The sequence below is a fragment of the Anomaloglossus baeobatrachus genome (genome assembly GCF_048569485.1).
Source record: "Anomaloglossus baeobatrachus isolate aAnoBae1 chromosome 5 unlocalized genomic scaffold, aAnoBae1.hap1 SUPER_5_unloc_5, whole genome shotgun sequence".
Classification (NCBI taxonomy): domain Eukaryota; kingdom Metazoa; phylum Chordata; class Amphibia; order Anura; family Aromobatidae; genus Anomaloglossus; species Anomaloglossus baeobatrachus.
The window spans coordinates 1,164,985-1,187,979 of NW_027441809.1; the positions used below are offsets into that span (position 1 = coordinate 1,164,985).

At 46.1% G+C, this 22,995-nt stretch overlaps 1 protein-coding gene across 2 annotated transcripts; it reads left to right on the top strand.

The window, feature by feature from the left end:
• The first annotated feature begins 16,116 nt into the window (after window positions 1-16,116).
• Window positions 16,117-20,535, top strand: LOC142259280 (uncharacterized). 2 transcript variants are annotated; one of them, XM_075331758.1, is made up of 4 exons: window positions 16,117-16,300; window positions 16,382-16,505; window positions 16,589-16,702; window positions 18,221-20,535. In XM_075331758.1, exons 1-4 carry the CDS (start codon window positions 16,205-16,207, stop codon window positions 19,309-19,311), a joined length of 1,425 nt encoding a protein of 474 aa, XP_075187873.1. In that variant the 5' UTR covers window positions 16,117-16,204; the 3' UTR covers window positions 19,312-20,535. The 2 variants fall into 2 exon arrangements, with proteins under 2 accessions (XP_075187873.1, XP_075187874.1); XM_075331759.1 differs by having other exon boundaries at window positions 18,224-20,535.
• Window positions 20,536-22,995: the final 2,460 nt, after the last annotated feature.

Below are 22,995 nucleotides of genomic sequence, written 5' to 3' on the forward strand. Positions count from 1 at the left end.
TAGCGGCCGGGAGGCAGGTAAGGGGAGCTTCCTCGTTCCTGCAGCGTCACACGCAGCGATGTGTGCTGCCGCAGGAACGAGGAACAACCTCGTTACTGCTGCAGTAACGAGATTTGAGAATGGACCCCCGTGTCGCCGATTAGCGATTTTGCACGTTTTTGCAACGATGCAAAATCGCTTATCGGTGTCACACGCAACGGCATCGCTAATGCGGCCGGATGTGCGTCACGAATTCCGTGACCCCAACGACTCCGCATTAGCGATGTCGCAGCGTGTAAAGCCCGCTTAACTGAAAAGATGGTAATAATAGCAAGCTTTCGAGACTACTCAGGTCTCTTCATCAGGCATGGTATAACACAAAATCTGAAGAGTCACATATTTATACACAACAGGACATAGAATAGTGCAGTAAAAAAAAACCAAAAAAAAACAAACCCAAGTTATATGAAACAGAACTATCACTATGGCAGGGGGGCAAACTGTTGTGGCCAAAAATATTGCTGCAGTTCAGTGTGAAAGTTTCATTGTCCCCTGATTAGGGTCTGGTCCAGGGCTGTGACACGCTCAGATGGTCAGAGGAGCACATCTCTTGACTGATGTAAAAAGACATGAATCCATGAGACACATTCATTCCTGCTCTGAATGTGTCAAAGGTCATCATAAGTTTGTACTTCCATAGTCTCCTATCTCTCTGGGACTTGAAATTCCCTTTCAATACCAGCAATTTCATGTCCATGATGCTGTGGTCTGAGTTACAAAAATGTTTGGCCACAGGTAGATCTATTCTTTTTTCCTTAATTGTGTGGCGGTGAGAATTCATCCTTGTCCTGAGCTGTTGTCCTGTCTCCCCTACATACAGACCCCCAGTTGGACATTTTGTACATATAATTAAGTACACCACATTGGTTGTGGTGCAGCTGAAGGTGCCTGGGATCTTGTAGTCCTGATGTGATTTGGGAATCTTTATCCTGTCCGTTGTCAATATAAATGGACAGGCGAAGGGGCGAAGTCTTCTTCAGTTCAGTGCAGACTGAGCTATTAGACTGAGGGGCTGCGTACGTTACACTGAGAGGACCGAGGGGCTGCAGAAGTGTGAGGACTGAGGCACTGTTTAGGGTTACTTGCTGGGAGCGTTGCTTGGGGAAAGGGGTTATTATTATTTATTATTATATAGCGCCATTTATTCCATGGTGCTTTACAAGTGAAAGAGGGTTTACGTACAACAATCATTAACAGTTCAAAACAGACTGGTATAGGAGGAGAGAGGACCCTGCCAGTGAGGGCTCACAGTCTACAGGGAATGGGTGATGGTACAATAGGTGAGGACAGAGCTGGTTGCGCAGTACTGGACTGAGGGCTATTGTAGGTTGTAGGCTTGTTGGAAGAGGTGGGTCTTGAGGTTCCTCTTGAAGCTCTCCGCGGTAGGGGGGAGTCTGATATGCTGAGGTAGAGCGTTCCAGAGTATGGGGGGAGGCACGGGAGAAATCTTGTACGCGATTGTGGGAGGAGGAGATAAGAGAGGAGTAGAGAAGGAGATCTTGTGAGGATCTGAGGTAGTGTGCAGGTAGGTACCGGGAGACTAGGTCACAGATGTAGGGAGCAGACAGGTTGTGGATGGCTTTGTATGTCATGGTTAATGTTTTGAACTGGAGTCGTTGGGCGATGGGAAGCCAGTGGAGGGATCCGCAGAGTGGCGAGGCTGGGGAATAGCGAGGGGAAAGGTGGATTAAGCGGGCCGCAGAGTTTAGGATAAATTGGAGGGGTGCAAGAGTGTTCAAAGGGAGGCCAGAGAGCAGGAGGTTGCAGTAGTCGAGGCGGGAGATGATGAGGGCATGTACTAATGTTTTTGCTGATTCTTGGTTAAGGAAAGCACGGATCTGGGAGATATTTTTGAGTTGTAGTCTGCATGAGGTGAAGAGGGCTTGGATGTGTGGCTTGAAGGATAGAGCAGGGGTTGACATTTCTTCCATGTGCTGCTGGTGTTAATTTCTTGCGGCTGCAGCATGCTGGGGGTGATGTTACTCGTGTGGAGCGTGTGCTGGGATTTTGCATGGGTACTGAGAGATTGATGTTCCTTGTTGTGGGGGAAGGAGGTGATGTTTCTCACATGAGGCTACATGGGAAAGGAAGGGGTGATTTTTTTGACTGTTGGTGGCCTGTATAGGGAAGGGGGTGATGTTAACACTTGGGGCTGCATTGGAAAGGCGGTGATTTTAATCGTATCAGGCTGTGTGCTAGGAGGGGCTGCGTGGGAAAGTGAGTGATATTACTTGCATGGGGTTGCATTCTAGGTGCTGATGTTGTTTGCGTGGGGTTGCGTGCAGGAGGGCTGATGTTACATGTGTGTGGAAGGGTGATGTTATGTGCAGGGGGCTCTGTGCTAAGGGAGCTGCATGGTGGGGGGTTGCATAGGGAAATGGGTGATTTTACTCGCATGGGGCATTGGCAAGTGGCTGATGTTACATGTGTGGGACTATGTGCTTGGGGGCTGCGTTGAGGAGGGGGTTATATTCTTAGCGTGGGTCTGTGTGGTGATGTATGGGGTGATGTTACTCGAATGGATCGAGATAACAGAGCAACCCAGGATTAAGTTACATAGTTAATCGCCTTCAGGGCACACTAGACAAAACACTATATGCACAATGGATATACAGATACAATGGACAGATAGGCAGACACAGGAGGTAATACAAGAGGTATAAGTAGACTTAAATAAGTCATTTACCAGGTAGATGTTTAGGCCTTGGTGCAGGCAGAAACATGGGAGGTGTGTGGTGCCAGGGGTTTCCGATTATTTCCACCACGATACACAGCGTACCCTCCCTAGAAAACAACACTTGGCGACTGCCTGACCCTGGAAATAAGCTCTTGGTCAGTAACTCCCTTTCCCGCCCACTGAATTGTTCTTCTCCCTCCCCTGGGTCTGATGGATGAAAACTCCCAAAAACCTATAATAGGTCAGAACTTCTCGCTGGGAGGTCGTAGAGAGGCTATTCTGGTGCCATTGGATCTGGACAGGCCCTAATTATGCTTGGAGACCAAATACAGCTTCACTTCCTGGCTTTTACTAGCCATTATCCGTAGCTCCCCACCCCGGGGTGCTGGAGAGAGTTGAAACCCATGTGCGTGTACGGCCTGTCCCCACGGTCCTGGAAATATAATCAATGTACGGCTAGGACATGCAATAATTTCATAACTCCTTATGGCATTATGTCTCCTGTTTGTCTCAAGAATGTGAATCCTGAACTCACAGCAGGGGGTTCATTGTGCCAATAACTTGTCTGTTGTGAATACATTTTCCAGTTTGGGGCTCCCTCTTGTGGTCAGTGCAGTTGATGTGTGGAATGAAAGCCACACACCTGTGGAGGACTGGCAATCAGGTATTTCTGATTAGACTATATAGCTGAGCAGTTTTCTCCTGTTACTTGCCGATGCTCAATGGATAACCTGTGTGTTAAGGACATTCTGAAACCAGCCCTGCTCACTACCAGAACTCCTCTCTCAGATAAGTGGTCTTTGTACCTCTGCTTATTGTTTTCACTCTCTTGTTGTTTTTTCGGTTTTGATACTAATGCTTGATTCCTATTTTGTCTGTGTGGAGTTCTTGGTGGAATTGAATCATTCCCTGCTGGAAGTGTCTGTATACTTAACTCCATGATTCTGCAATGTGTTTTGTCATGCTTGGTATTAATTCAGTCCCTCATCTATATTAGTGTTTTTGGATTCCAGTAACCGTGTGCTGAAATAGTGGAGGAGAGGTTGTGCTACCTCAGGGTTTTTCCATATCAGGCGTGCTGGTATTTATTAGGGTTTTTACGGCTGCAGACAGTGCTCCTTCCTATCCTTTCCTATACATGTAGTTTGGGCCTCACCTTTGCTGAATCTGTTTTTTAGCTTTGTATTGTGTTTTCCTATATCACCGTAGTCTTTACATGTGGGGGGCTATCTATATCGTTGGGGATTGCTCCGAGGCAGATTAGCTTTCTAATATCTCTATCTATAAGAATATCTAGTTCTCCGGCTGTGTCGAGACGACTAGGTCATCGTAGGCTCGTCCCACGGCTACTTCTAGTTGTGTGTCAGGATTAGGTCTGCAGTCCGTTAAGATTCCAGCCACTCTGTTACCTTTTGGGTTTCCGCGTTTTTTGATCCTCCTCGGTCCCTGAATCATAACACTTGTCCCAGCTATCAGCTGCTGGGGAGGTGAGGTTTTCCCTTTGAAGCTGGTTACACTGAACCACTTGCTGACTCCGATATCCTGTCTCAGATTCACTCTTTGAATAGGAGTCTATAGCTGCTCAACCAGATACTGTATACTGACAAGGCAAGATATCGCCCATATTTTTCACAGCGGCCAAAGTCAGAAAGATGAGTATAATTCTGTGACTCCACTGTAATTATGACCCCACTGCCCCACCACCGTGCGGAGCTGCCGCCCCACCACCGTGCGGAGCTGCCGCCCCACCACCGTGCGGAGCTGACGCCAGACTTACACTCCACCTACTGTCTCCTCCCCAAAATCCTTTAGAATGTAAGCCCGCAAGGGCAGGGTCCTCTTCCTTCTGTACTATTCAATCTATTGTAAGTTGTATATGTATTCTGTATGTAACCCCCTTTTCATGTACAGCCCCATGGAATCAATGGTGCTCTATAAATTAATAATAATAATTATAATAATAATAATTCCTCCTTACGGGCAGTTTGACTTGTATTAATCTATTGCTATGGTTTTGACAAAAAAAAAAATCTTTAAAGTGATCAATTTCATTTACAGAAGAAAAGTACAGCAATGGGGTCTAATGTGGCCCCATGGTATGCCAACATTATTATGCCTGGCTTTAAAGATCATTTTGTATATCAATATTCCCTGTTTAGACACAGTGTGCGGTTATTTGGAGGCGTTTTATAGACAATGTGTTTTTGATTTGGAAGGGTGATTTACAGTCAGGGCCGGCCTTAGCCTGAATGGTGCCCTGTGCAAAACAAGCATTTGGTGCCCCCACCCTACTAATTTTTTTTACCTAGTTTCCCAGGAAACAAACGAGGACAGGAGGCCATTTTTTTTCTACATGCTAAGAAAATTAATCTCTTCTAATGTACAATAAACTCCTCCAGATTTGTGCTGGAGAATCTGCACCTCAAATCTACATTAATGTCACCATGTCTGATCTTGTTCTTATAGGGGGGTCTTCTGATTTCATCCATTTATGCTGTATGCCTGGATGTTACATCATGGATGGTACATGCGGATCTCACCAATGGGGCGCACATGTATCTGGAGAATGAGGCGCTGCCGCTCTTCGTGGAGAGATGGTATAAATCCCTGTACACTTAGATGGGAGTTCTGCGTCTCTGGACTGAGAACGGCGCATGTCGTGGCCACATTGGTGGGATCAGCATCTACTATACAAATCCTGTGGATAAATGTACCAGATGATTCCAGGCAAGGCACCATGGAGCCGTCGGACGATGATGCGTGTACTCCGGACCAAAAAGTCCAAAATACAGATGTTAAAGGGGAATGTAAGAAATTAGAAAACAAATCTCTGCTTTCTACATAATAAAGTGTTCTCAGGTTATATGTGTCGCTGCGTCTCAGCTCCATTGACCTGAACAGATTGAGGTGCAGTACCACATACACACCATAAGGACAGAAGGTGCTGTGTATGTGTCACTGCCTCTCAGCTCCACTTACCTGAACACAATGAGGTGCAGTACCACATACACACCATAAGGACTGGGGGTGCTGTGTATGTGTCAGGGCTTTTCAGCTCCACTGTCCTGAACAGACTGAGGTGCAGTACCACATACACACCATAAGGACGGGGGGTGCTATGTATGTGTCACTGCCTCTCAGCTCCACTGACCTGAAGACACTGAGATGAAGTACCACATACACACCATTAGGACGGGGGGCGCTGTGTATGTGTCGCGGCTTTTCAGCTCCAATGACCTGAGCAGACTAAGCTGCAGTATCACATACACACCATGAGGGAGGGGCACTTTGTATGGAATAACTATGGCATATATACTGTAATCCCTTTATTAATCAGTCTGGGCTCACACCAGCTGGCAATGCTGCAAATAATTTTGTTGGAAAATTTGTAAGATAAATCCATGCAGAATCATGTGATATTCTGCAGAATATTCTGCTTCTCCCTGCTCTGCTGCCCTAGACTGACCAGTGTCTCCCCTAGGTTTGACATTCTGCACATTGACCGGCCGGATCTCCAAAGTGGGTTATATACGCTGTGAGGATTTCATTTGCCAATCTGAGTGGTCATGTGATCGCTCACCAGTGATTTGCAGACTGGGGGTCATCTGCAGAATGACATCTCCTCCTGCTTCTCTCATTGTTATAATTTTCTCATTGTTATACTTTTCAATTTGAGAGAAACAGACATCATTCGGTAGATGACCACACATTGCAAATCACATGTGATCGATCAGATGACAACAACTCGAATCGGCAAGTGAAATCCTAGCAGAGAGCATATTACACACCTTTAGGATATGGCAGGTAAATATTCAGAATTACATTACACACTATACGTGACAGGTACAGGGCATATGTAGGGTCTATAATAAATATACATGTATCTATTACCCCCTACACATGCTCTGCACCCACTCTGACCGCAGCTGCAGGGCACACTGGCATCACGTCACAGGCTCCCCCTGATGTCATTACACTATCTCAGACCCACAGCTGCAGAGCAAGGGCGAAATGGAGCCAGTGGCCATCAGCTCCTCAATGGTGTTCAACCATGCATCCGAGGAAACAGCAATGGCCCCCATCACCCACAGGCCCAGTCGTTTTAGATACTGTGGATGCAGGGTCGGACTGGAGTGTATGGGTCCACAGGAGTTAAATCTAGAGGCAACACCACAACTATATGCAAATACCTGCAGCAGCCCCCACACAGCCTCCTATGCACAGCAGGAGCCCCCACACAGCCTCCTATGCACAGCAGGAGCCCCCACACAGCCTCCTATGCACAGCAGGAGCCCCCACACAGCCTCCTATGCACAGCAGAAGCCCCCACACAGCCTCCTATGCACAGCAGGAGCCCCCACACAGCCTCCTATGCACAGCAGGAGCCCCCACACAGCCTCCTATACACAGCAGGATCCCCCACACAGCCTCCTATACACAGCAGGAGCCCCCACATTGCCTCCTATACACATCAGGAGCCCCAACACAGTCTTCTACACACAGCAGGAGCCCCTATACACAGCAGGAGCCCCCCCACAGCCTCTTATACACAGCAGGAGCACCCATACAGCCTCCTTTGTACAGCAGGCAACCCCACACAGCCTCCTATGCAAAGCAGAAGCCTACACACAGCTTTCTATACACAGCAGGAGCCCCCACAAAGCCTTCTATACACAGCAGGAGCCCTCATACAGACTCCTATACACAGCAGGAGCCTCCACACAGGCTCCTATGCACAGCAGGAGCCCCCACACAGGCTCCTATGCACAGCAGGAGCCCCCACACAGTCTCGTATGCACAGCAGGAGTGCCTACACAGCCTCCTATGCACAGCAGGAGCCCCCACACAGCCTCCTATGCACAGCAGGAGCCCCCACATTGCGTCCTATACACAGCAGGAACCCCTACACAGTCTTCTACACACAGCAGGAGCCCCTATACACAGCAGGAGCCCTCACACAGCCTCCTTTGTACAGCAGGTAACCCCATACAGCCTCCTATGCAAAGCAGAAGCCTATACACAGCCTTCTATACACAGCAGGAGCCCTCACAAAGCCTTCTATACACAGCAGGAGCCCTCACACAGCTTCCTATACACAGCAGGAGCCTCCACACAGGCTCCTATACATAGAAGTGACCTCCACATAGCCTCCTATATACAGCAGGGGCCTCCACATAGCCTCTTATATAGAGCAGGGGCCCCTACATAGCCTCTTATGTACAACAGAAGCCCCCACAGATCCCATATAGACATAAAGGCAGTGACCTCCTCAGTGCTTTCTATATACAGCAGGGGCCCCCACATAGCCTCTTATATATAACAGGAGCCCCCACAGATCCCATATAGACATTAAAAAAAAATATACTCACCTAATCCTGATTCCCAGCACCGCAGCTTTCATCTCCTCTTCTATGGTGGCCTCCAGAGGCAGCGCGATGCAATGATGTCACTGCACCGCGTTCGTGGGCATATGGTCTTCTAAGCCACAGACCTGTAGCAATCTGAGGCTTAGGAAACAGGCAGTGATAGAGCATGAAACTCTTCCTCCATTCTCTGACACAGGATTGAATTGTATCAGGGCAATGCGACGCCGACACAGTTCAGTACGGTGGTTGCAGAAGATTCCGTGCTTTGGGCAAGAAGTTCTGGGCTGGAGCCCCGCATCTTTGATGCCAGTGGTGCCCTTGCTGGCGGGTCCCCTCTATATCCAGTTGGAGAGCCCACCGGGGCATTCACCAGTGTCTCAGTGTGCCAGACCAACGCTGGATAGATGATAGACAAATACATATCAGACAGACAGATCAATAGACAGATAATATATAGAGAAATACTGTAGATAATAGATAGAGGGATAGATAGATATATGATTGATAGATAGATAATAGACAGGCAAATAGATGGATAGACAAAAATAGATGGATAGATAGATATATAGTAGAGAGATATACAGACTGATAAATAATGGAGAGATAGATAGATAATAGCGAGATAGACAGAAAGACAGATATATACCATAATAGAGACATAGATGGATAGACAAATATATAATTGAGAAATAGATAGAAAAGACAGATAGATTAGATAGATAATAAAGAGATACAGACAGATATAGACAGATATATAATAGATAGCTAGACAGACAGAGGGATAGATAGATAGATAGACATAGACAGACAGCCAGAATGGATGTATAGACAGACAGACAGCTAGATATTGCACAGTATACAGGACACACAAGTTATACATCACACATTCAGACAGCCCATAATACATTACAGATATGACACACAGCCCATTATACTCACATACAAGTTACTTCCTGGGCTCCAGGATTTTAGTGGGGCTTTAGCAGCATCTCTAGTACTGCAGGCGCCCCTCCCCCCTCTCTCTGGTAAAGACGGGAGAAGAGAGGAAACCGAGCCCAGGAAAGGGGAGGGCACCCCCTGCTGTAGATTGTGCAGAGCGGGAGGAGACTAGACACAGGGCACAGAAGAGGGTGCTGACTGCTGGAGGCTGTGCAGAGTGGGAGCAGACAGTAGAGCCGATAGGAGGGGAGGGCGCCCTCTGCTGGAGCCTGTGCAGAGAAGGAGCAGCAAAGTGAAAGTGAATTGCTGCTTCTCAGGTGCCTCCTCTGCTGTCTGCCAGCCGGCGCCCTGTGCGACTGCACCACTCGCACATAGGTAAAGCCGGCCATGATGGGTGGGGACTGTAGGAAGGATGGATGGGGCACATCCAGGGTGGGGACTGTGGGGGCACATCTAGGGTGGGGGTTATGGAAGTCCATGGCTTATGATGGGGCATATTCAGGGTGGGGACTGTAGGAAGGATGGATGGGGCATATCCAGGGTGGGGACTACTGTGGGGGCACATCTAGGGTGGGGGCTATGGAAGTCCATGACTTATGATGGGGCATATCCAGGGTGGGGACTGTAGTAAAGATGGATGGGGCACATCTAGGGTGGGGGCTATGGAAGTCCATGGCTTATTATAGTTCTCTTTCTCAAAGTCTATGACATTCGCTCACATAGTGTGCTGCTATCTCCACTGCGCTCTCTTCTTCCCCCAGCAGGATATATGTTTCCTTGTCCTCCTTCATGGAGCTGAAATCCGGGAAGAGATTGGAAAGTCTCCTGAAGTGAGTGTCCCTCACTGCTGAGTACTTGGTGCAGTGTAGCAGGAAGTGGGTTTCATCCTCCAGGGCCTCCAGGTCACAGTGTTGGCACAGTCTGTCCTCCCTGGGCTTGTAGCTCTGCTTGTGTCGGCCGGATTCGATGGCTAGACTGTGGGCACTGAGTCTATATCGGCTCAGGGTTTTGCGGTCTCTGGGGTCTGGGAGTTTTTCCAGATATGGGGCCAGTCTGTAGTCTCTCTGTAGACTCTGGTACGTGGTCAGTTTATATGAGTTGTTGATGTCGGTCCTCCAGTCACTGACATACCTCTCCTGGCCCTCGTCTACCATCTTCCTGATTCTGGTTTTTGTAAGTCTGCTGTGATTGGTTATTTTATCCAGTCGGGTTTGCGAGAGCTGTGCCAGGGGTCCTGGTTCATCTGGACCACGTATATACTGTATATCAGAGCTTTGTGGTAATAGGAGCTTGGATGGCTACTCTGTAGGTGAGCCTGAAATGATAGTGACCTCTTCAGAGCTGCTAGGTGTAGAGGAAATCTGCCCAGCTCGGCCCGACAGGCGCTGTTGGAGGTGATTCGATGGACCTGGAGAAGGTGCTTACAAAATTCTAGGTGAAATATTGCTGTTGGGCTGGAATCCCACCTTGACCAATCTGGGTAAGTGTGAGGGCCCCAGACTTCACTGCCATACAGGAGGATTGGGGCGATGATGGAATCGAATCTAGTGTGCGGCTCTGCAGGTGGAGGTAGGTGCAGAGTCCTGCATACACTGAGGAGCTGACCATGTGACCCTGACTCCTCCCCTCCATGTGACATCATCACAGGTCCTGTAAGCACAGAGCAGCCATATATCTAGTGTGCGGCTCTGCAGGTGGAGGTAGGTGCAGAGTCCTGCATACACTGAGGAGCTGACCATGTGACCCCTGACTCCTCCCCTCCATGTGACATCATCACAGGTCCTGTAAGCACAGAGCAGCCATATATCTAGTGTGCGGCTCTGCAGGTGGAGGTAGGTGCAGGGTATTATATATCTAGTGTGCGGCTCTGCAGGTGGAGGTAGGTGCAGGGTATTATATATCTAGTGTGCGGCTCTGCAGGTGGAGGTAGGTGCAGGGTATTATATATCTAGTGTGCGGCTCTGCAGGAGGAGGTAGGTGCAGGTTATTATATATCTAGTGTGCGGCTCTGCAGGAGGAGGTAGGTGCAGGTTATTATATATCTAGTGTGCGGCTCTGCAGGTGGAGGTAGGTGCAGGTTATTATATATCTAGTGTGCGGCTCTGCAGGTGGAGGTAGGTGCAGGGTATTATATATCTAGTGTGCGGCTCTGCAGGTGGAGGTAGGTGCAGGGTATTATATATCTAGTGTGCGGCTCTGCAGGTGGAGGTAGGTGCAGGGTATTATATATCTAGTGTGCGGCTCTGCAGGTGGAGGTAGGTGCAGGGTATTATATATCTAGTGTGCGGCTCTGCAGGTGGAGGTAGGTGCAGGGTATTATATATCTAGTGTGCGGCTCTGCAGGTGGAGGTAGGTGCAGGGTATTATATATCTAGTGTGCGGCTCTGCAGGTGGAGGTAGGTGCAGGGTATTATATATCTAGTGTGCGGCTCTGCAGGTGGAGGTAGGTGCAGGGTATTATATATCTAGTGTGCGGCTCTGCAGGTGGAGGTAGGTGCAGGGTATTATATATCTAGTGTGCGGCTCTGCAGGTGGAGGTAGGTGCAGGGTATTATATATCTAGTGTGCGGCTCTGCAGGTGGAGGTAGGTGCAGGGTATTATATATCTAGTGTGCGGCTCTGCAGGAGGAGGTAGGTGCAGGGTATTATATATCTAGTGTGCGGCTCTGCAGGTGGAGGTAGGTGCAGGGTATTATATATCTAGTGTGCGGCTCTGCAGGTGAAGGTAGGTGCAGGGTCTCTATTATTTTGGGGTCATCATTATCATTAACCCCTTCATTTCTCAACTATTTTCAACTTTAACCAGTTCAAGACTAGTTTCCTGCTATTCCTAACCGACTCATTTACATTCAGTTTAACCCCTTGGATGGACCCAGTTTTGTACTTTATGACTCGGCCATTTTTTGCCATTCTGACCAGTGTCACTTTGACAGGTTTCGAGACGAAACGCCAAAAAGTGGACCCCACGGTTTATTACCCACTTTTTGAATGCGGTGATACCCCACATGTGGTCAGATACCTCGGTTTGGACAAATGGGAGGAGCCAGAAAAGAAGGAGCACCATTTCAATTTTGGAAAAGTTGATATAAATTCCGGGCACCATGTCTCATTTGTAGGGCCCTAAGATACCTATACAGCAGAAACCACCACAAGTAACCCTATTTTGGACACTAGACCCCTCAAGGATTTTATTCAGGGATATAGTGAGCATTTTGAACCCACAAAAATGTTGCTTTAGTGCCAAATTTCTCACTTTTAGGCTATGTGCCCACGATCCGGTGAGGATGCAGTGTCAGCCTTACTGCGCAGATGTCAGTGTTGTCCACAGGAGAATGCAGTTGCCCGTGCCCACGTTTTGGGTTCAAGCCGCTGCGGACTTTATTCTGGAACCCTGCAAAGAACACTCTCATCTTCACAGCATAAACTGAAATCCTGCGTCTCAGGAAGCCGCGCCGCTGGTCAGTTTATGCTGCAGAGAAAAGAAGCACAGTGGGCAGGAGATTTCTAAACATCCCGCTACTGTGCTTGTACTGCACAACATCGCAGTCAAAACACTCTGTCACCAAACCGCTATAAATCCTGATCGTGGGCACACAGCCTAAGAAGCTAGGATTGGTTGGATGAATGGATAGATGGCTAGCTAAATAGACGTCAAACGCATATATAATGTCCTACCCCCTGCATATTATAAGCTGACACCCTTTAGTAACATTCATGTGGCACTAAAGGGTGTTTTGCCTTATATTTAGCCCCAAAAAATAAATTAAAAAAATAGCTAGGGTAAAGCAGACAGCTGCAGACCACAGCTGGCAACTTCACCTTGGCTGGTAATCCAAACTGGAGGTCTACCCATGCTGTTTTTCTTAAATTATTTATCAATAATTAAAAAAAAAAAAAAGTGGGGTTCCCCCCAAATTGGATTTCCAGCCAAGGTAAAGTGGACAGCTGTGGTCTTGGTATTCTCAGGGTGGGAAGGACCATGGGTATTTGGCCCTTCCCAACCTAAAAATAGCAGACCGCAGTCACCCCAGAAGTGGCGCAACCATTAGATGCACTAATCCTGGTAATTTGCCCTGACTCTTCTCGTTGCCCTGAAGCAGTGGCAAATGGGGTAATAAATGGTGTTGATGGGGTTGGGGTTAATGATATCATGGCGTCTATCAGATACCTGCCATCACTAACCTAGTCAGTTATAAAAAAAAGACAAAAAAATGTATTTGAAAAAACTCTCCCCAACACATTCCCTCTTTCACCAATTTATTGAAAAGAAAAAAAAATCCGGTCTGCCGTAATCCATTTTGGAAATCCAATGACGAAAATCCAGAATATAGGGTGCACGCTCAGAGAACATATCTCCCTTGAGAGGAGTGTGGGTGCAGTGATGCTGCACTCACACTCCCTGGGTCCTCAGCATGACAGTGTGAGCTGCAGTAAGCTCAGTGTCACTACTAGCAGGGAGCCGGCCGAGAACCATTCTGCACATCTTTTTAGAAGGAAGAGAAGGGATCGTCGTTGAAGGAGGTAACGAGAGACCGGGGATTGACAGGGGGTGACCTGGCTGGACCTGGGGAGAACTTTGATGTCACATCTGACATGTCAGATGCGACAGAACTCAGAGGAGGAGGATGAGCGCAGCGTGCGTGGCGGCCATTTTAGATCATGGGGTTGAGTGGGACTAGGGGGGCACTTTGGCCACATCGGGCACCAGGGAGGCGACTTATCTCCCATCTGACATGATTAATTATACCAGGTGGGAGATAAATCATTTTTTTCCGCTTTATTTTACGTTTGTTGTTAAATCTGTAAAAAGAAAAACAGAAAAAAAAATTAAATAAGAAACCAACTTCAGCATTGAGTTTTTATTGCTGATGTCGAGTGATACTGGTGGGAAAATAAGGGAAATGTCTGTTATTACCACATATATACCCTGCCCCCCGCAGTGACTGACAGCCGCTCAGCATTAGAACCTGCTGTCAGTCAGTGGTGAGAGCGTGTATACAACCACTGATCACTGTATACTGAGCAATGACTAAAAACTCATCGGGGCCATCCCTATCACTGAAAGCCGGACACTGTCATATTATATGTTTATGACCTCATGTAAATATTTCTTAGCTATTTTGTAACACTTATTATTTTGTATATATGGCTGATTTTTACCTGGTCGGAGATAATAACAGAGATTTGGATTCACAGTGGCATTTTCCTATATCTCACATATTCCAAGGAGAGGGAGGCAGGGGGGGGCAGTTCCGTATTTAAGTATTTTTAATTTACTTCTTAGCAGTGACCACATGGCCTCTGCGTATGGGGGAGGAAGCACCGTCGGCTCTTTCCACCTTGAAAATAAGACCTACCTGGAAAATAAGCCCTAGTAGGATTTTTAGGGCTTTTTTTTTACTATACTGTAATTAAAATATAAGCCCTACTCTAAAAATAAGCCCTAGTTTCCATAGGGAAGTGTCCAAGCATCTAAAAAAGTTAAAGAATACAGCAGGACTCGTCATCAAAGAAAGCAGACATCCCCAAAAGAAAGCAGACTGATCCCCCCCAAAACAAAAATCGAACTTACCAGACCCTAAACAATTACAGTTGGCAAGTACCGATGGTGGATGGGCTCTCACACAGAGATTTGTGCCGCTGTCGGGTCCCTCACCATTCCTGCTGCATTGCTCCGCAGAGTTGTGTATACAGTGACAGAGAAGGCAGAGGCAGTAATAAACCGTTGGTGCCTTATGTAGAGATGGACGGATTTCCTCTCCGTTGCTACATGTTTGCGTATAGATGCACTGCTATGTAATGACATTGTAGAACATCACTGCAGAGTAGGAGTCAGATGGTTCCGATATTTAACCCCTTCACCCCCGGGGGTTTTTATTGTTTTTTATCTCTCCCCTTCTTCTGATAGCCATAACTTTTTTTACTTTTAAGTCAATTTTGCAATATAAGGGCAAGTTGTACATTTAAATGAAACCATGAGTTTTACCATATAGTGTACTGGGAAACGGCAAAAAAATTCCAAATGCAGAAAAATTGCAAAAAAAGTGTGATTGCACAATTGTTTTTGAGATATTTTATTCTCTATGTTCACTATATAGTAAAACTGATGTGTGGGTGTGATGCCTGAGGTCGGTACATATTCGTAAACATCAAACATGAATAGGTTTACTTTTCTCTAAGGGGTTAAAAAAAATCAGAAGTTTGTCCAAAAAAGTGGCGTACATTTTGCGCCATTTTCTGTAACCCGTAGCGTTCACATGATCTATGGCTCAGTGACGGCTTATTTTTTTGTGTCTCAAACTCAAGATTTTAATGGTACCGTTTTTTGCGCAGATACTACAGTTTGATTGCTTGTTATCGCATTTTGCGCAAAATTTACTGCGACCAAAAAACGTAATTTTGGCGTTTAGCATTTTTTTGCCGCTATGTCGTTTAGCAATCAGATTAATTGGTTTTATATTTTGATAGATCAGGTATTTTTGAACGCGGCGATACCAAATGTGTGTATATTTTTATTTTTTTAACCCTTTCATTGTCAATGGGGTGAAAGGAGCGTGATTTGAACTTATAGGTTTTTTTTTTTTTTTAATTTTTGAAAACTTTTTTTTACTTTTTTTTTTATTTTACTAGTTCTCCTAGGGGGCTATAAGGATCAGCAGTCTGATCGCTCATTCATTTATCCAGATCAGAGCAGCACTGGTCAGATCAGGAAAAATACTCATCTCCTGTAACCTGCAGTACCTGGCTGCTTGTTACAGGACCTAAGTCATGGGGGCTACAGGAGTCATTTTATGTACCACCATGACAACCATTGGATCCACGTGATCATGGCACGTGACTTCCGGTGGAGGCCTATGAGTAAAGTTTTATGGCAATTGCGATTATACTGGCACTGTCATATTTTGACAGCGCAATTTAAGGGGTTAACAGGCACGGGCAGATCGCGGATCTGCTCGTACCTGCTAGGCACACATCTCAGCTGTACAAATCAGCTGAGGTGTGCGCCTATCTCCGCCGGCAGCAGCGAGAGGGAATAAACACTATGACCGCTAGGACATAATTTTACTGCAGTCGTTAAGGGGTTAAAGTCCATAACCAGGACTACACAGTAGTGAAGAAGACCTCTAGTGAGCGCTGTCAGGCCCCTGTGTCTGAGGGATGGGGAAGACCCCCAAGCCCAATCATGGGGCCTCCACCTCACCCCCCGATACATGAGGACATCAATGACCAGAAGATCCTAGACCTCACCTACAAGATGATTGAGCTGCTGACTGGAGAGGTGACACTGCTGGGAATGCTGGGACATTATACAGTAACGCTATGAAGGGATCGGGGGTGACGGTATCATTCTATGTGTCAGGTTCCTATAAGGTGTCAGGACGTCACCGTCTATTTCTCCATGGAGGAGTGGGAGTATTTAGAAGGACACAAAGATCTGTACAAGGACGTCATGATGGAGGTTCCCCAGCCCCTCACATCACCAGGTAATAGACAGGACTAAATACACACGGCCTATAATTATCTGTATGTAAGGAATGAATTCAGTCCCTGTATGTGTCTCCTCCAGTTCTATCCAGTAAGAGGACAACACCAGAGAGATGTCCCCGTCCTCTTCTCCCACAGGACTGTATACAAGAAGATCCCGATGTTCCTCAGGATGTGTTTCCTCCAGCTCTATCCAGTAAGAGATATCTACTCATGTACTTTCTGCACTAATTTTGTGTTTACATTTTTAGGCTTTCTGCTCTGGGTTTTTTCAGCTGTATTTTCTTTGCTTCTGCTTCTTCTGCTGTTTCTTTCTATTGCCTTCTCTATGTTGTGGTGAAGGCAACTCAAAGACCTGCAGAGAGTTCACGAATACTCTGTTTCCCTGAAAATACGACCTACACCAAAAATAAGACCTAGCATGATTTTATGGGATTTTTGGAGAATGCTTGAAATATAAGCCCTACTCCAAAAATAAGCCCTAGTTACAGTCAGAGCCAACATTGGGAGGAGTCAAATTGCGCAATTTCACTGGAACCCCACTCTCTTAGTGACCCCATCAGTTGTATTCTAAGGTTGATTGTTTAAGGACCTTTGATGATTTCAAAGTCATGTGACATGATGTAACCAAAGGTCTCTTAATTGCAGGAGTCTAAAAGAACTGAACAAAAGACAGGCTGGCATGCAGGACTGGCATTAGGGGAAAGAGAGAGCAAACTGGACAATTTCAAAGGGCCCCCATTCTCCTAAGGGCCCCAGTGTTTATATGTCGATTTTAGGACTGCTTAAGGACGTTTTTGACAACATGTCATGTGACCAAAGATCTCTTATTTACAGAAGTCTAAAGCTGAAAAGGCGACAGGCTGGTGTCTGTGTGTGTTCACGCCAGTTTTAACCAGCTTTGTCAAAATAGGCAGAGCATGACCAGAAGAAGGGTGTGATGCCACGGCTTCTTTAATTCGTAACAAACTGGGGCATTTGCTATGCCAGAAATCTTACTCTAGTCCCTAACATCATTTTTCAGTGTCCATCTCTGGTCTTGATGAACTGGAGCCCTAATGGTTATCTGCACAGCCCGCAAGACCCTGCTACCTGCTTTTACGTCGAACCACAGGCTTGGGCAGGCTAGCAAGAGTTATTCTCCAGACATACTGGTGGTTGTTGTGTATTATTGCTGTGAGCTGTTGTGGTGTTAACCCTTTTTGTCTTTTTGTTGCTGCCTTCCTGCTCTTGCTTTTCTCCTTAGTCCCTCACTGCTTATTTCTGTGAGTTTGCAATGTGTCCCATCTGTCTTAATCTATGTTTCCATCATATTCCTGCCCCTTCCTTCCCCAGGGCTATAACATATTTGATCTGGTCAGGGGAGTAGTAAGGCATGGGACTCCGCCATGTCCAACTTCAGTGGTAATCCAGAGGTTAGGAATAGCTTAAGGTCTCCTAGCATGAGGGACAGTATAGGAGCCACCTGTCCCTGATTATCCTGCAGTCACATTGTGATAATCCATAACATTATTTACTGCAGCACATTCCAGAGAACTGGTGCTAGGAATGGGAGATTCGAATTAACGAAGATGTAGCTCTTAGATGTTGAAATTGGAAAACAGATTCAGAATACATTTTTTCCTCATTTTAATTTCTGATGTTATGGTTTAAAAAAATAAATGTACTTTCGAGATAATATCATTAAAAATAATAACATTGTGTTTATTTTTAGCAGATGACTGTATTGGGGGTTCAGATGGAAATCTAATATCTTCAGAATTTATAACAGATGATGACAGTATCACACATGATACATATGAAGAGCATGCTGCTGTCCCAGATATACCTCCAGTCCTTCCTCGGAAAGCTTTATCACATGATCTTTTCAAACAAGTCCAAAATTCCGATTTATCACAGAATTGTAAGCAAAATAAAAGTTACAGAAGTGATATGGAACATGAAACCGCTCCTACAAGGGAGAAACCCTTTTCATGCCCAGAATGTGAGAAATGTTTTGCTCGAAAATCAAACCTTATTTATCATCAAAAATATCACACAGGGGAGAAGCCATTGTCTTGTTCAGAGTGTGAGAAATCTTTTGTTCGGAAATCAGAACTTGTTAGACATCTGAAAACTCACACAGGGGAGAAGCCATTTTCATGTTCAGAGTGTGGGAAATGTTTTATTCAGAAATCAGAACTTGTTAGGCATCAGAAAAATCACACAGGGGCGAAGCCATTTTCATGTTCAGAATGTGGGAAATGTTTTAACCCTAAATCAGAACTTGTTAGGCATCAAAGAATTCACACAGGGGAGAAGCCATTTTTATGTTCAGAATGTGGGAAATGTTTTAACCAGAAATCAAAACTTGTTAAGCATCAAAGATCTCACACAGGGGAGAAGCCATTTTTATGTTTAGAGTGTGGGAAATGTTTTTACGAGAAGTCACAACTTGTTAGGCATCAAAAATATCACACAGGGGAGAAGCCATTTTTATGTTCAGAATGTGGGAGATATTTTTACCAGAAATCATACCTTGTTGAGCATCAAAGATCTCACACAGGGGAGAAGCCATTTTCATGTTTAGAATGTGGGAAATGTTTTATTCTAAGCTCACATCTTGTTACGCATCAAAGATCTCACACAGGAGAGAAGCCATTTTCATGCCTGGAATGTGGTAAATGTTTTACTAGGAAATCATCTCTTTTTGACCATGAAAAGGTTCACACAGGAGATAAACCATTTTTATGTTCTGAATGTGGGAAATGTTTTTCTCAGAAATCAGATCTTGTTAAACATGTGAAGAGGCTGCACAGGAAATAAACCTTTTTCATGTTGTGAATAATTGAAATGTTTAACTGGTAAATCAATTCTTGTCGACTATGAGAAAACCCACACAGTAGAGGAGCCATTTTTGTATTCAGAATTTTGCAGATATTTTTATCAATAATCAGGTCCTGTTGTGAGATGAGTCACATAGGAGAAATCATCATGATGTACCGTGATTCAATGGGTTTTATCCAAAAATCAATTGCTCCACTAAGAATTGGTCAGGGAAAGCACCATTTTCTTTCTTTTTAAACTTACTGTATTATTATGACCATAAGCTGCACCTAGGTTTTAGTGGAGGAAAATAGGGAAAAATATTGTAGTAAAAAATGTAGTCATTACGCACTTATGGGGGAAAATGTGCTGCTAACACTGTTATGGGGGCAATATACACCAATTCTGTATTAGTGTCCCCCATCCTGGGCCCCTTTCAGTTATATATGTCGATCATTCTGGTGTATATGTCGTTCTTCCTGGTAAATATGTTCCCTATATTTGTCCTATCCTGGTGTATATGGCTCGCATCCTGGGCTCATCCTGGTATATACAGTATGATCCCTATCCTGGTATATATGGCTCTCATCCTGGTATATATGGCAATCATCATGGTATATATGGCCTTCATCCTGGACTCATCCTGGTGTATATGATCCCCATCCTGGGCCCATTCTGGAATATATCTTTTATCCTCGTATATATGTTCCCCATCTTGGTATTTACAGGTTAAAATGGGCCCCCTTACTTCTTGGAATGCAGGTTGCACCAATGATGTGTCTGCTTCTGCCGTCATCCTGGTATATATATCCCTCATCACGCTGCAAACATAAAAAAAAATGATTATACTCATCATCCCTCTGCTCCCCCAGTGTGCGGTCTCGTCTTTGACGGCAAGTGAATTCAGTGTGGAAGCGGCGCATCGCATGACGTCACTGTCATGCACCTGCAGTTACACGCGTACATCAGCTCCCGAAATATTCACTGCTCCCCATACCTGGGATTATGGACTTGGGGAGTAGTGAATATTCATTCTCTAATAGCAGACACACGTGATCACCCAGCTGCAGCATTAAGTTGGCGGCTGGGTGATCATGTGTGCATGCTATTAAAGAGGATGAATATTCACTGCTCCCCACACACAATTCTACCCACCCCTCGATGCCGGCTTCAGTGCTCAGAGGTAGACGCGATTATGGGAGTGAGGAGCAGTGAATTTTGAAGCGTGAGTATTGAAGTATATCCCATTGTATATAATTGCATTTCAAAACTTGTTGTTTTGTTAATAAATACTTGTAAATATATATTCTTCATGCCTGGCTTTCTGTTGTTTAGATGTGATGATTTTGCCTCAGAACCTCTGGAGTTGAGGCACAGCTGTAGACATTTGACACAAAAATAGTGGGGGGAGAATTGAATCACACTGTATCTTAAGCCTGCTTTACACGTTGCAATTAGTTGTACAATCGCATTTGCGATGTGACACGCCCAGGTTGCATACGGGATCTTATGAGATTGCACGTAGGTCGTTCATTTGCTGTCACACGTGCGTTAGTAGTCTATGTTAAATTGATCAATTTTGTGTGCGATCCTTTAGATCATGTGTTCTGTGACGTATGCATTGGGCCCCCTTTTTTTTTTTTATTTATTGACTTGACAAGCGTGTGTAATGTGTAGGGATGCGTTTTTACTATGTCATCTGCCATTCAGCTCTGCTACATGGCCGCTGACAGCAGACACAGACAGCCATGTAGCAGAGCTGAATGGCAGATGACAGCAGACACAGACAGAGCCGCACGATCAGAATGAACTCGGGTGAACTTCACCCGACTTCATGGTCATGCTGCGGCTCTGTCTGTGTCGCGTCCTGATTAGCGGTCACCTGTGAAGGACTCAACGGTGACCGCTAAACTCCCGAGTAACTGAATTGAGCAGCCCTCTCTCATATACTCACAGATCCCCGATCACCGGCGCTGCACGGCATTCACACTGCTCCGGCGGCTTTTACTGTTTTGAGAAAGCCGGCCGCCCATTAAACAATCTCGTATTCCCTGCTTTCCCCGCCCACTGGCGCCAATGATTGGTTACAGTGAGACACGCCCCCACGCTGAGTGACAGGTGTCACACTGCACCCAATCACAGCAGCCGGTGGGCGTGTCTATACTGTGTAGTGAAATAAATAGTTAAATAATTAAAAAAAACGGTGTGCGGTACCCCCCAATTTTAAAACTAGCCAGATAAAGCCATACGGCTGAAGGCTGGTATTCTCAGGATGGGGAGCTCCACGTTATGGGGAGCCCCCCAGCCTAACAATATCAGCCAACAGCCGCCCAGAATTGCCGCATACATCAGCTCAGCTGATCGCGATACTCACCTCAGTTGCTGCGTGGAGGTGAGAGGAGCGGCGGTGAGTAGCGCGATCAGCTGAGCTGTCACTGAGGTTACCCGCGGCCACCGCTGTATCCAGTGACAGCGGGTGGCGGGGAAAGCAGGGAATACGAGATTGTTTAATGGGCGGCCGGCTTTTTCAAAACAGTAAAAGCCGCCGGAGCAGTGTGAACGCCGTGCAGCGCCGGGGATCAGGGATCGGTGAGTATATGAGAGAGGGGGATAGACTGACATGGACAGAGAGTGAGGGACAGAGATAGTGACCGACTGACAGAGATTAGTGAATGACAGACATTGTGAGGCGCTTCAGAACGCAGCTTTTCAGCTGCGCTCTGAAGCGGACCTTTTTTAAGCTGCGGTGCAGAGCGCACACCTGCGCACATAGCATCAGACACCAAAATCGTATGAGGGATGTCACACGTTACAATTGACTAGGTTCGTGCAACAAAACGCTCAATTCTAGACAAAGATACAATGTGTTTGCGATCAATGGTTTTGCGTTCAATCCTGATCGCACGTAGATGTCACACGCAGATACCTCACAAACGGTGCCGGATGTGCGTCACTTACAACCTGACCCCAACGACGAATTGTGAGATATATTGAAGCGTATGTAGCGGGCTTTAGTGTCACGCTAGGTACGGGGAAGTACCAAGCGCACGGAAGAAGGGAGTGGAAAGGAAACCCTGTGTCTAGGAAGATGGTGACCCCTGACTAAACCTACTGCTGGTCCCTGGGGTTCCTCATCACCCGAAATAGGTTCCGCACCTATGTGCCAAGTCGGATACCTGACCCTAGGTATCCCTAATGTTGGGCCCTAAATAGGGAACAGATGGGATGCGCTCTTTATTAACCCCACTAAACAACTATAGAAGACACAAGGGGGACGGGACACGAGGAAATGCATGATCTACTTATCATTAATGTGTCAGGAAGGAGGTCAGCAGAGCTTTCAGGAACAACACCACAGAGGAGAACAAGCCACCTGCTTGCAACCTCGGTTCGAAGGAACTGAAAATATCACCAGCACAATCCAAAGGAAGGAATGGGAATTTAAACACCAAGGGAATACTGATAATCAACAGGTGGGTGGAAGTCGAGCTCCTGCTGGGTCCAAAAGGGAGAGAGATGAATCCAGCAGGAATGCATTCTGTACGGACACTGTGACCATTGATGGCAAGAAACCACATGACTGTCTGTCACCCGTGACACCTAGATATGTGGAAGTTATTAAGACACTCCGGTCCCAATTCATCAAAGATTTATGCCAAAAAATTGTCATACAAACTTTGAAAA